Source organism: Bison bison, unplaced genomic scaffold (genome assembly GCF_000754665.1).
Source record: "Bison bison bison isolate TAMUID 2011002044 unplaced genomic scaffold, Bison_UMD1.0 scf7180017864280, whole genome shotgun sequence".
In the NCBI taxonomy this organism is placed as follows: domain Eukaryota; kingdom Metazoa; phylum Chordata; class Mammalia; order Artiodactyla; family Bovidae; genus Bison; species Bison bison.
Genome location: NW_011494852.1, coordinates 4,183,711 through 4,196,757, shown reverse-complemented (window position 1 = coordinate 4,196,757; position 13,047 = coordinate 4,183,711). Strand labels below are relative to the sequence as shown.

Genomic DNA, 13,047 nt, shown 5'->3' with positions numbered 1-13,047 from the left:
GTGTGTGTGTGTGTGCACGTGCTCAGTCATATTTGACTCTTTGTGATCCCATGGACTGTTGCCCCCCAGGCTTCTCTGTTTGTGGGGATCCTGCAGGCAAGAATCCAGTGAGTGGGTTGCCATGCCCTCCTCCAGGGGATCTTCCCAGCCCAGGGATCGAACTGAGATCTCCTGCATTGGTAGGTGGGTTCTTTACCACTGCGCCACCTGGGAAGCGTACAATCTGATAGGTGAGACAGACAATAAAAAATAATTTCAGATTGTGGTAAGAGCTTATAAAAAGTAAAGGATGACATTACAGAGTATAACTGGGGGAGGGCCAGGGAAGGGTGTTTTGAGAAGGTGACATCTGAGGCAAGAAGAGAGTGAGGAGGAACCTAACCTGTGAAAATCTGAGTTCTTCATTCTGGGCAGAGAGAAGAGCAAGTGCCAAGGGCATGAGGCAGGAATGAGCTCGGTGTGTTTGAGGACCAGAGAGAAGACCTGTGTGGCTGGAGCATAGTAAGTGTTGGGGTTGGGGGTCAACAACAACAATCAGAGCAAGGTCTAATGATTGCTTCCACTCCCTGGGGGGTGCTTCTGGCCCCTGCTCCCCATCTTTTCAGACCCTTGTTTCTGGGGAAGCTGGATCCTTAGATCCCCTGAGAGGAGTGAAGATGCTGAAGAACCAGCCAGGGTCCTAGGGATGGAGGGTGACTGAAGATGGGGTTGGGAGAGATGAAGCCTGGATAGTGACTGAGGAATGAAAAAAGCAGGTGATTGAAAGGGCAGACATATGGGCTCAGGGGTGGAGGGTGAGAGCTGGGCAAGGAGCAAAGATGCCGTGTGAGTCTTCTCCATTCATGACTCACCCTCTCTTCCTCCTCTTCTCATTGCTCAACCCCAGATCTCCCTGGGAAATACCTCCCTGATCGGGGACTAAGCACCTCACAGGGTAATTGAGTCATGAGGGGTGGAGAAGAGCAAAGGAGGCAGAGGATAAATAGCAGCTTTGCCTCCCTGGCTCTTCTCTGCATCCTCCCCGCTTGCCCAACAATATGCATCTTGCCAGTTTGCTCAGCTCCTGCTCCCTCCTGCTGCTACTGGGGGCTCTGCCTGGATGGGCGGCCAACAATGATCCCATTGAGAAGGTCATTGAAGGGATCAACCGAGGGCTGAGCAGTGCAGAGAGAGAAGTGGGCAAGGCCCTGGAAGGCATCAACAATGGAATCACTCAAGCTGGAAGGGAAGTGGAGAAAGTTTTTAATGGACTCAGCAGCATGGGGAACCAGGCCAGCAAGGAGCTGGAGAAGGGCGTCCAGGGGCTCAACCATGGCTTGGACAAGGTAGCCCATGGAATCAACAATGGCGTCGGACATACAGGAAAGGAAGCAGAGAAGCTTGCCCATGGGGCCAACCACGCTGCCGGACAGGTTGGGAAGGAGGCAGACAGAGTGATTCAGGGAGTCCATCATGGGGTCAACCAGGCGGGAAGTGATGCAGGGAGGTTTGGCCAGGGGGCCCACCATGCCACTGGGCAGGCTGGGAAAGAGGCAGAGAAGTTTGGTCAGGGGGCCCACCATGCTGCTGGGCAGTTTGGGAACGAGGCAGAGAAGTTTGGTCAGGGGGCCCACCATGCCGCTGGGCAGTTTGGGAACGAGGCAGAGAAGTTTGGGCAGGGGGTCCATCATGCCGCTGGGCAGTTTGGGAATGAGGCAGAGAAGTTTGGGCAGGGGGTCCACCATGCTGTTGGGCAGACTGGGAAAGAGGGAGAAAAAATAGTCCAGGGGGTCCAACATGGAGTGAATCAGGCTGGGAAGGAGGCAGAGAAGTTTGGGCAGGGGGTCCACCATGGTGCTGGGCAGTTTGGGAATGAGGCAGAGAAGTTTGGTCAAGGAGTCCACCATGCTGCTGGGCAGGCTGGGAAAGAGGGAGAAAAAATAGTCCAGGGGGTCCAACATGGAGTGAATCAGGCTGGGAAGGAGGCAGAGAAGTTTGGCAAGGATGTTCATTATGCTGCCGGGCAGGCTGGGAAAGAGGGAGAAAAAATAGTCCAGGGGGTCCAACATGGAGTGAATCAGGCTGGGAAGGAGGCAGAGAAGGTTGGGCAGGGGGCCCACCACGCTGCTGAACAGGCCGGAAAGCAGGCGGGTAAAGTGGCTCAAGGGGTCCATGATGGGGTCAACCAGGCCGGCAAGGAGGCAGAGAAATTGGGCCATGGGGTCAACCACGCTGCTGGCCAGGCTGGAAAGGAAGCGGAGAAACTTGGCCAAGGTGTCCACCATGCTGCAGGCCAGGCCGGGAAGCAGGAGGACAGGTTGCAGCAGAATGTTCATAATGGGGTCAACCAAGCCGGCAAGGAGGCCAACCAGCTGCTGAATGTAGGTGAACAGGGGTGGGGAAGTGGGGAGAAGGGTGTTGGGGGAGGGAGAGGTTCAACCCTTGGGACATTTTGGGGAGCCCACGTCACCATCATTTGGTGAAAGAAGCTTGGGCAGCTAAGCTTGGGGGAAGCTTGGGCTTCCCACTCTCCATCTCCCTTACAAAGGAGCTGGTGGCCAACAGGTCAGACTGATTAAGCCATCTTATCTGCAAAGCCCTGTATGGACAGGACCCCAGCACCACCTCCAGGGAGCTGTCTTCCCAGTTAAGGCAATCGGTAGGGAGAAGCACTGCCTCCCCTGGGGAACAGGAAGCAGTTACTGAGGCCAAGATCTATTATGGAGCAAAGAGAATGAGTGTTGAGAAAACCCAGAACGTCAGCATGAACTTTAGGACTAGCTCTGGGAGATAAGCCCACTCTGTTTAATTTTCATAGCAAGCCTCTGAGGTAGTCAGGGTAAGGATGCTGACTCCCTGATTCTCAGATAAGGAACTGGAAGCTCAGTGAGGTTTGAGGGACTTGCCAAGGTCACATGGCTAGCACACAGCTTTGGTGAATTGCAAGTTAGGCTTTTTTCTCTTCTTCCACACTGCCCTGTCAGAGGAGGCCTTCCAGAGGATCTTTCTTCCTTTCTTCCTTCCTTTGTTTGTTTCTTTCTCTCTCCGTGCCATGCAGCATGGGCTTCCCTGGTGGCTCAGATGGTAAAGAATTTGCCTGCAAGATCAAAGACCTGAGTTCGATCCCTGGGTTGGGAAGATTCCCTGGAGGAGGGCATGGCAACCCACTCCAGTATTCTTGCCTGGAGAATCCCCACAGACAGAGGAGCCTGGTGGGCCACAGTCCATGGAGTTGCAAAGAGTTGGACATGACAGAGCAACTAAGCATAGAGAACATAGCCATGTGGCATATGGGATCTTAGTTCCCAACTGGGGATCCATGTCCCACCTCCTGCATTGGAAGTTCAGAGTCTTAACCACTGGATCACCAGGGAGACTTCCTGGGGGATTTCTGATCCCCACTTACATAGAGGGGAGAGATACTGGGAGGCAAGCTGCACCACACACGGCATTACGGGCACCAAGGAGGAGCAAGAGAAGGCTGACTCCTGCCTGCCCCAGTTCCCCACTCCCCACTCTCCATGCAGAGTCTTGGGACACCAGCTTGCAGACTGGCCCAGGCCTCGAAAGCTGCCAGCCACGGAGCCAGGGATGGGTGGGTGCGGAGAGAAGAACTATGTTGAAAGTGTGCAGGGTAAGGGAGAGGGCTGTGAGTCAGGTGCGAGGATTCACTGAATAGAGCCCAAGAGTGGGTGGTTTGTTTGGGGACTCAAGGCTAGCAGCATCAGTGCAGAGGCAGAGGCGCGGCTGAGAGTCTGGGGAGGGTTCAGGGTGGGGATCAGCCCGAACTAGTGATCAGGATGGAGTGTGTGTAGAGGAGTGTATTAGAGGTCAGGGCGGAGGTTAAACTATGGTCTTGGTATTTGTGTGGCTCCTCTGGGCTCCCTTTCTAGTGAGGCCCCTTCTCAGTGACTAAGAACGTCTCATTAACCAGAACAAAAGGGAATTGAGGGAAGACTGACCAGCAAGGGCAGGCATGGTTCCTGGCTTCTCCTCTCATGGAATTCCTACAGCCACGTGCGCTTTGGGTTTTCTTCCTGGACAGTGCGGGTCGGCGAGTGAGCTTATGCCTCCCACCCCAGTCCCAGTCACCCTACGGAAAACGGGCCACTGGGAAAAAAAGAAGTTGGGAGACCCTCAAGGTCTGGGGGGTTGTAACAACAGTCTGGGCTTCGTCCACAGGACGGTCATCCAGGCGGATCCACCACCCAGCACGGAGGGGCCGCAACCACAACCTTAACATCTGGAGTAAGTCTCGAGCACACAGCATGGACTCGGAGGGTGGTGGTGCGGGGAGCGGAGGCTTTCCTCGGGTGGTAGGTGGGACAGATGCTGGGGACTGAGCCTCTTGTCCTTGAATTTCAGGCTTCGGTCAACAAGCCCTTCATGGCCTTGTCAGTCCTGTGGAAGGTGAGTGCCTAGGTGGTTTCTGGAGATGTTCTCACACCCTCTTCCATCACCTGTTCATTGAGAGCTGTGCTTCGGACAGACACTCAGGCTCTGCAGATGCCAGCCAACCCGTTTCCCAGCTCTGGTCTGCCTTGCCTCCCTGCTCTCTGCCCTTCACATCTTGTGCTCACCTTTTGGGCTCTTTCTATTCCCATCCAAGCAGAAGAGACCTCCAGGGGTACCTATGCATCTAGGAGCCAGGGAGGAAGGGGCTGCTGAAACCTTCCCATGTGTGCCTGTCACCACGCCCCTCGGCATCTCCTATCACACCCGCTCTCTTCACTGTGACTCCCTTGGCTGTTTCGTTCCTGCTGTCTTGTGGCAACATCCTGGGTGGCGGGAACCCCAGCTCTGTCCCTGGTGGACAGCAAGTCCCTCCCCACCCCCACCCCCCACCAGGCTAAAGGCTCCTCTGGGATCCTGGGCCTCCCTCTAGACCCAAAGAGAAGTCCTGGGTCTCGTCTGTGCTTAGTATATTCAGCGGCCTGAAACTGGATCCAATGGGTGAGGGTGTAGAACAGCCCTAAGACTACGCCAGAAACTCAGAGACACACCCGTGTTTATTCCCGGGCTCTGGAGGTGGTGGAGGATCCTCTCAGGCAAAGCAGACAAGGCTTCTCAGTCTCTACCGAGGCTCCTGGCACCTGTGTCTGGGTGGACCGGCTCCCTGTTCTTCCTGAGTCTAGGTGCCGCCTTCCTTAAGATAGTCCCTGGAACAGAAGCAACTCCTGGCCGGAGTAGCTAGTCTCCCTCTCATCTCTTTAGGGGGTGTGAGGGTGCAGGACTCTGTATCCACTCCCTCTCTCCTTCTCTCCTCCAGAGCGTCACCAGCATCATTCCCTAAGCTGATGAACTGGCCTGGTTGAAGACACTGACATTCCTATTGTCATATCCGCTGAAGTGACCTGAAGGAGCTGGGGCACGCAGGGCGGGGTTGGGGGGGCGTGGGGAAGGGAAGGGGGAGGATTTCTAGAGTCCCTTAGGGGTCAATACTGAGACTTGTGAATAAATACACTATACAACATCATGGTCCATTGTTCTCCCTAAGCGGGGGATCCATGGGAGGAGGCTTGTCTTTCCTCCTCTTGCTGCTGGAGGAACCGGGAGTCTGATGCACAGGATGGGTGGAGCTGGAGATTTGGGGCTGATCTGATGGAGGAGTGTGGTTACAGGGACAGGTTATACTTCACTAGTGCAAAGTTCGTTCTTGGCACCGAGAGGAAATCCATGCAGGGAAAGCCCCGCCGGGCCAGTAGTGCGGGGAGGAGCACCCGGGGGAAAATGGCAGGAACCTTGGTGGAGCCCAGAAAGTTAGCATCCTCCTTCAGGGGTGTGGACCCAAAGGAATACCAATAGTAACCCGTGTGTATCGTGTAATTAAGGCATGCTAGGCTCCCCGGGCGTTACATGCATGACCTCGCTGAATCGCCTCAATTGACCAGTTAGGTAAGAGGTACTGCTATTGCCCCATTTTATAAAAAATCACATGGAGGTTCAGGCAAGTTAAGAAACACAACCAAAGTCACACAGCAAGTGGAGAGAGAAACAGCCACAAAGGATATTCTGAAAACCCAGAGGTCTTTTGCTGTTTATTTATTTATTTTTAACATTTAAAAAATATTTTTGGTTGTGCTGGGTCTTTGTTGCTGCGAGCAGGCTCTCTCTTGTCGTGGAGAGTGGAGGCTACTCGCTCATCATGGTGGGTGGGCTTCTCATCGCGGTGGCTTCTCTTGTTGCGGAGCACAGGCTCTAGGGTGTGCCAGCTTCCAGAGGTGCGGTTCATGGGTTCAATAGTTGTGGCTCCCGGGCTCTAGGGCACCTTCTCAGTAGTTGTGGTGCACGGGCTTGGCTGCTCTGCGGCTTGTGGGACCTTCTCGAGGACCAGGGATCGAACCTGTATCCCCTGCATTGGCAGGCAGATTCTTATCCACTGTACCACCAGGGAAGTCCTCTTTTGTTGTTTAGTATCAGTAGGGAGGGGACTCAGTGAATAAGGAGAGAGGAAGGAGGCACACGTGCGAGGTCTTCTCTTCGGTGGGACCACAAAGGGCTCAGGGGGAAGGACAGGAGGGAGGCCTCTTTATGAGAGGAATGGTGACACACGAGGCCCCGTTTTCAGATCTGTGGATGGCTCAAAGCCCGGAGCAACGATGCTAGCAACTACTATATACTGAGCATGCAGTAGCTTCCGGGTACCATATGAAAGATACTCTACAGCCCTTTAAGCTTCCTACAACCCAAAGGATGTGATCTACACTGTGTGGAGGAGGAAGGTGAGGCTCCAAGGGGCCAGGCCACTTGCCTGGGGTAACCTGTGAGAAAGTAGCAGGCCTGTCTATTTCCAGAACCTGACCTTGCCCAGTTACCTATAAAGTCTGTAGACTACTCACCTAGCATGGGTGGAGTGCTGGGAGATCAGGTGCCTGTGGGCCATGTCCTTCCCCTCCAGGGGCCACCACTTCCTCTCAAATAAAGGAGGGCGGGGATCTGCAAGAGAGGACTACAAACATGGCTTCCAGCTCCAAAATTCTATCAACCGTGGGACCAGAAATAGAGCAGGGTTTTTGCCCTTGGGGAATTTAAAGGCTTCCTGGGAAGGCTTCCCCAGTGGCTCAGCAGGTAAAGAATCTGCCTGCAAAGCAGGAGACACGGGAGATGTGGGTTCGATCCCTGGGTCGGGAAGATCTCCTGGAGGAGGAAATGGCAACCCACTCCAGTACTCTTGCCTGGAGAATCCCATGGATGGAGGAGCCTGGCGGGCTGCAGTCCATGGGGTCGCAAAGAGCTGGACACCACTGAGTGACTAAGCACAAACAGAATTTGAAAACAAACACGAAGTGATGTATCAATAAAGATTAAATTTAGAACACACCAGGGAGGGGAGGGGCCTGATATGCACAGTAAAGGCAATGTTCTGGGCACTTCATATTCTCTGTGTTTTTCCTTGTTTGTAGAATACCACTATTTTATTTTATTATTTATTTATTTTTTGCCTCACTGCCTCCGCAACCACAGATAGAACCCAGGCCCCCAGCAGTTGAAGCTCAGAGTCCCAACCACTGGACCACTAGGGAAGTCCCTACTTAAACAATATATGCTCCTTTTTTTCCCTGGCAGTATCTTATTACAAAAATGAAAGAATTTTACAGTGGATACCTGCATACTCACCACTTGGATTCCACCATGAACATATGACTATGCTTGCTTTATCACATTTCCACTCAACACACACCAAACCGTCTAGCCATGTACTGATACTTTTTCTTTTATTGCTATACAGTAGGTCCTTGTTGGTTATACATTTTAAATATAGCAGTGTGTACATGTCCATCCCAAACTCCCTAACCGTCCCCTCCCCTGATCCTTCTGCTTGGGTATACTGATACATTTTCAATGCTTTTCAAAGTAAATCCCAGAGCTTTGTTTCTGGCATTTCAATAAACAGAAGCATTCATTCCTATTGGGTTGGCCAAAAAGTTCGTTTGGGTTTAAGTAACAATAAAACACATATTTTCCATTTTCACAAGAACTTTATTGAACAACTGTTCACTAACCAAATGAACTTTTTGCCCAACTCAATGCCGCGTGTTTCCTACACATGTGGGAACAGAGAGTCTACTCTGTGTTGAACGTCCTTTCATTTGGTCTGGAAGAATCCCTTCCGAGTGGGGAATCATTCTTTCAGAAAGTAAAAGCTTTCATTGATTCTATTTGCCTCCATTTTCTTGCTAGGTTGGCTTGAATGGGGTTCCTGAAGGTGCCAAAGAGATATAGGATAATGCTGGGGGTCAGTCCTGGGAGGCTTCTGGAAGAGGAGGGTTGAGCCAGATCTGAAGGTTACAAGAGGCATGGCTCAGTCCTTCCTCGATGCCTGGCGAGCTCTGCTTCCTCTGCTAGGGACGTTTGCCCTGCCTATCTGTCCTTTCCTGACTCCCTGGTTTGAACAAAGGGCTATCTCTGCTCCCATAGTGCACTGATCCTGGTCTTCAAAGTGTTGTGACAAACTGTAATTATATACTTGTGTGTGTGTGTGCATGCTCAGTCACTTCAGTTGTGTCCAACGCTTTGTGACCAAATGGACTGTAGCCCGCCCGGTTCCTCTGTCCATGGGATTCTCCAGGCAAGAATACTGGAGTGGGTTGCCATGCCCTCCTTCAGGGGATCTTCCCAACCCAGGGATCGAACCCATGTTTTCTGCATTGCAGGCAGATTCTTTACCCACTGAGCCACCTGGGAAGCCTGCAATTATCTCCTTACCTGTTTCATATCCATTTCTCCTAGACTAAGAGTTTCTGGAAGAGGGGTTGAGGCCGGGCACAGGTGTCTGGCAACTAGTAGAGAGGAGGCTACCAGCTGGAGCAGACCTGGGATGTATAAGCAGGAAGCCCGAAGCTGGGCCAGACAGGCAGTCAGGCGAGGGAGTCAGAAAGAGAGGAGGCCAGTTGCCGAGGCTGTGGAAGAACAGGGAGAGGAGGCTGGGTGGGACCGTCACCACCAGCACTTATTGGGTGTTCACTTTAGACTAAGCACTTACAGACATGATTCAGTCACCCTCATAACCTCCCCTGAGGCGGGTCCCATGATCACCCCCTTAGAGATGATGAAGCCAAGGCTCAGAGAAGGGACAGAGTTGATGGAGGCCACCCAGCTAGTAGGCAGTGATGGCTGGCTCCTCAACCCGAGCACTTTCCTGCTGGGCATCTCTGCTCGAGGGGCAGCGGCGGGCTTCCTTGTGACCCTGGGTTGGGGGAGGGCTACTTCCAAATAAGTTCCCATACCAAGTTGTTTCTTGTGGGGGTAGGGGAGTGGGAAGAACATTGCTTACGGATCTTAGTTCCCAGACCAGGGATTGAACCTGTCACCCCCGCAGTGGAAGTGGGGAGTCCTAACCACTGGACTGCTAGGGAATTCCCCAAATAATTCCTCTTTAAAAATAAATTTCTGCCTTTGGCCCATTCAGGGGGTACTTGCGTGCCTGTGTATGTGTCTCAAAATTAAACAACTGCCAGGAAAGTATTCCAACCACAGTGATGTGTCTGACACTAGCAAGAACATATTTCGAGTGTTCTTATGTGCCAGGCACCGTGCTAAGCTCTTTGCTTTGTGTGTTACCTTGTGTCATCATTGTATCTACACCTCTTGCAGTAAGTAATCAAGTCAGGATTTGAGCATGGGCTCCAGGAAAGGATGAGGTGAGCCAGCAGCTGCCAGTCTGAGGCCCAGGACCCCGGAGAGGGGAGCAGAGATGCCACCGAGCCCTGAGCCCCATGCCTGATCCATCCTTGATTTCGGCCTCCCCTGAAGCTTCCTCCCTGGCCTCTGTACACCTCAGGCCCACCCCCACCCCCGTCTGTTGTCAGTTAAACATCTGAATCAGGTCACAACCTTCTTTGGTTCCCGGCCCTTGGCTGGTTCTACCTCATTAGCACAACCCTCCTTGATTCCCAGCCCTTGGCTGGTTCTACCTCATTAGCAGTCAAAGTCCTCACGACAGTCCCCAAAGTTCCACAATCTGGCCTAGTTGTGTCTGACTTCAACTGCTCGCATTTCCCCTCTGCACAAGCCACAATGGTCTTCAAACAGAATAAGCAGGCTCCCGTCTCAGGGCCTTTGCCCTGTTTCTCTGCTTGGAATCTCCGGGCTCCAGATATTCTCATGGCTCACTCTCACTTCTTTTCAGTCTTGGGTCATAGATCACATCTTACAGAGCCCTTTCCTGACCACGCTATTTAAAACACTATGAGGGGGTTCCCTGGTGGTCCAATGGTTAGGACTCTGCGCTTTCACTGCTGTGACCTGGGTTCAATCCCTGGTTGGGGAACTAAGATCCTGCCAGCCAGGAGGCATAGCCAAGAAAACAAAAAACCCAAAACTAAAGCAAACCCCAAACTCCGTCTTGTCTATTTCCTTACCCCCTTGTATCTTTCTTTTTAAGACTCTTCATTACCTGATATGTTCATTGTCCAATCTCCCCTTAGTGAATGTGAGCTCCCCAAGGAGGGAGATTTTCATGATCTTGTTCCATGCTGTACTCCATGCCTAGAATAGGCATGACACAGAGTAAGCACTCAATAAACACTTGTTGAATGAATGAAGTAGTGAATTAGAGAGAAAAGCTGAAATCAGAGGGTCTGGGCATATCAGATTTGTGGATACTGTTATGCATAAAAGAAGAGAAGAGGCACGGAGCTGTAGGAGAAAAGGCTGTTTGGAGTCAGACAGATTTAGGTGATTCTGACAGCTCCATTTTGCCATGATCTTGTATATGATTTTGTATGTGTGTTAAACAGCTCACGACCTCAGTTACCTCATCTGTAAAATGGGAATAATCTCTCTCTCTCGAGATTATAGTGAGGGCTAAATGAGATCATTCATGTGAAAGCACCTAGTCTTCTGTTTATTAAATACACAACAGGTATTTAATAAACACGCCTTCAGACTGATTTGAAGTGACCCCTCAGGTCCACAGATGTCTGAGGGCAGTATTTTTCCAGAAGGTATAAATGGGACTACTGGTGGCATGGGAGAATTTAGATGGCTTGTGAACATGGCTTTGAATAAGTCTGAATCAAAAAGTGAGGAACTTAACTGTTTTCTTAAAATGTTTAAGAAACTTTCGATTAGGTGAAGAAGGAGATTCCATTTCTGTGCTTGTGGGCTCAGAACACCTCTCTCAGATGTGCTAATCTTTATTTTTTAAAACAAAGAGGATACAGGAACTGCCGCCAGCTATAATGTGATACAATTGCTTGCTTCTCACTTTGCTTTTTTGTACTTTTTGTTTATGGGCCAGTGATCCTGGCTTTCTACTTAGTGATATAAAGTATTCTCTTAAAATATACTTAAGAAGGTAAGCTGGCTCCAAGAAGGAGAGAGAAAGAAGAAAGAAGAAGGAACAGGGCAGCTCTATGCCATGGTGAGGATGTCCCATGAGGGAAGTGTGGGAAGGAGTCTTGGAGTTGCTGAGCATGTGTGCCACCTCGTTCCCTGAGGTCCTGTGTGGGTGGGGAGCAGCGAGTCCCGGGGGGTGTGGGGTGTCCATCACTAACCCCGGAGGCCTCAGATTTATGCTCTCTGCCCCTCACATGGCCCCGGAGCAAAACGCAAACCAATTCTACCCAGAGAAGAATGAAGGTTCTGAAAACCAGGAGAGGGTCTCAGGCACCAAGAAGACAGAGTGCGCTGGGAACTAGGCTCAGGAGCGAGCCAGCCTGGGCTGGGCTTTGCCACTGCTGCTGCTGCTGCTGCTAAGTCGCTTCAGTCGTGTCCAACTCTGTGCGACCCCATAGACGGCAGCCCACCACTATATCCTCTCTGAGCACCAAGTTCTCTGTCCCTAAATGGGGGTAATAATAAGACCGATTCTTCCAGGGCTGTCTGAGCCTTAAAGTGCTTAGTCCAGTGCTGGGCACAGATCAACTGCAGCTACAAAGATGATGACGATTACTATTGTATTACCATTGCCACTATTATTATCATTAAAGAGTCAGCGATGGAAAAATAGGGAAGTAGGAAGGAGCAGCGGAGGACAGGCAGTGTTTACATTGTGAGAGGTGATGGATGTTACAAGTTGGGGTGCGGGTGCTGGGGTGGAGAGAGACTGATTGAGAGACATTGAGAAAGGCAGATGGAAACTGGCCCCTCCTAACTGGGCGATGAGTCCCAGCAATACAGGCAGTGCCAAATGGGAGGACCTGGGGTTCATGGGAGTGGGAGAAGCAGCCACACTTGCTGAGCAGCGAGCCATGAGCCCTCTGGAGGATGCTCGAGTTCTGCATCCTGAGCTGGGCCCAGGGGAGAGGACCACTGTGCTGACCCCTCCTCCCTCGCCAGTGCTGTTCTGGCTTGTTGGGGAGCAGCTAGGGGCGGGGTGGGGTGAGCTGGTGTAGTCCCAGCCCTCACAGCAGGCTGTGAGCTCACACACATGCCCCCTCCAGGCCTGGCAAACAGGATAGGTGCCTGGGTCAGGCCTGGTAAACAGGATAGGTGCCTGGGTCAGCTGCACCCTCCCTAGGTCTTTCCCTCCCACTCGTTCCCTGGGGGTGGCCGGCCCGCCCAGCTCCCCTGCTCCACACCCAGCTTTCTCAGCCCAGATGCTAACTGACATGCCCTGATGACCACTCTAAGGGTCATGGCCACTTCCTTCCCTGACTGCTGCCTGGGGTCCCAGGCTCTGTGGCTGGAAGGCATGGCAGTGTCAGGCTCTCACCTGTAGGTGGCAGTATGGGAGGTGAGAGAGATGGGAGAGATGAAGGCTGGTGAAGGTCACCTGCACCCATCGTGGTGCCCTGGATCCAGGCTGGCTTACACCTAGGATGGGTCCTGTTCCACTGGGCTCCTTACCCTCGCTCCCTCTGTTGACATCCTGTCTGATTCCTCCCTCCTAAGTCCCCTCCACCCCACCACCTTTAGGAGGCACCACCAGCCTAGCTCTCCAGATGCCCCCACCCCCACCCCGCGCCCCAAATTCCTGGAGTTGGGAAATCAGAACACTTTGGCACCGAACTCATCCCATTTCTTCCTCCCTCCCTGATGCACAGACTCCCTCTCTGTTTCAACACAGACACTCAGACTCACAATTACAGCTCATTACCCTATCGGGTAGTTGGATCTGAGTCA

The 13,047-nt window shown here is 52.2% G+C and overlaps 1 protein-coding gene across 1 annotated transcript; it reads left to right on the top strand.

Moving 5' to 3' along the window:
• Positions 1-888: 888 nt before the first annotated feature.
• Positions 889-5,333, top strand: SBSN (suprabasin). Its single transcript, XM_010849009.1, has 4 exons — positions 889-2,360; positions 4,162-4,227; positions 4,345-4,389; positions 5,249-5,333. The coding sequence occupies exons 1-4, from the start codon at positions 1,038-1,040 to the stop codon at positions 5,270-5,272; spliced, it is 1,458 nt and encodes a 485-aa protein (XP_010847311.1). The 5' UTR covers positions 889-1,037; the 3' UTR covers positions 5,273-5,333.
• Positions 5,334-13,047: the final 7,714 nt, after the last annotated feature.

Bases quoted from the DNA above. Each gene is read 5' to 3' on its own strand.
- SBSN (XM_010849009.1), top strand. From the start codon at position 1,038: ATGCATCTTGCCAGTTTGCTCAGCTCCTGCTCCCTCCTGCTGCTACTG. The intron at 2,361-4,161 runs GTAGGTGAACAG...CTTCGTCCACAG, and splicing joins AGGCCAACCAGCTGCTGAAT to GACGGTCATCCAGGCGGATC. The intron at 4,390-5,248 runs GTGAGTGCCTAG...TCTCTCCTCCAG, and splicing joins CCTTGTCAGTCCTGTGGAAG to AGCGTCACCAGCATCATTCC.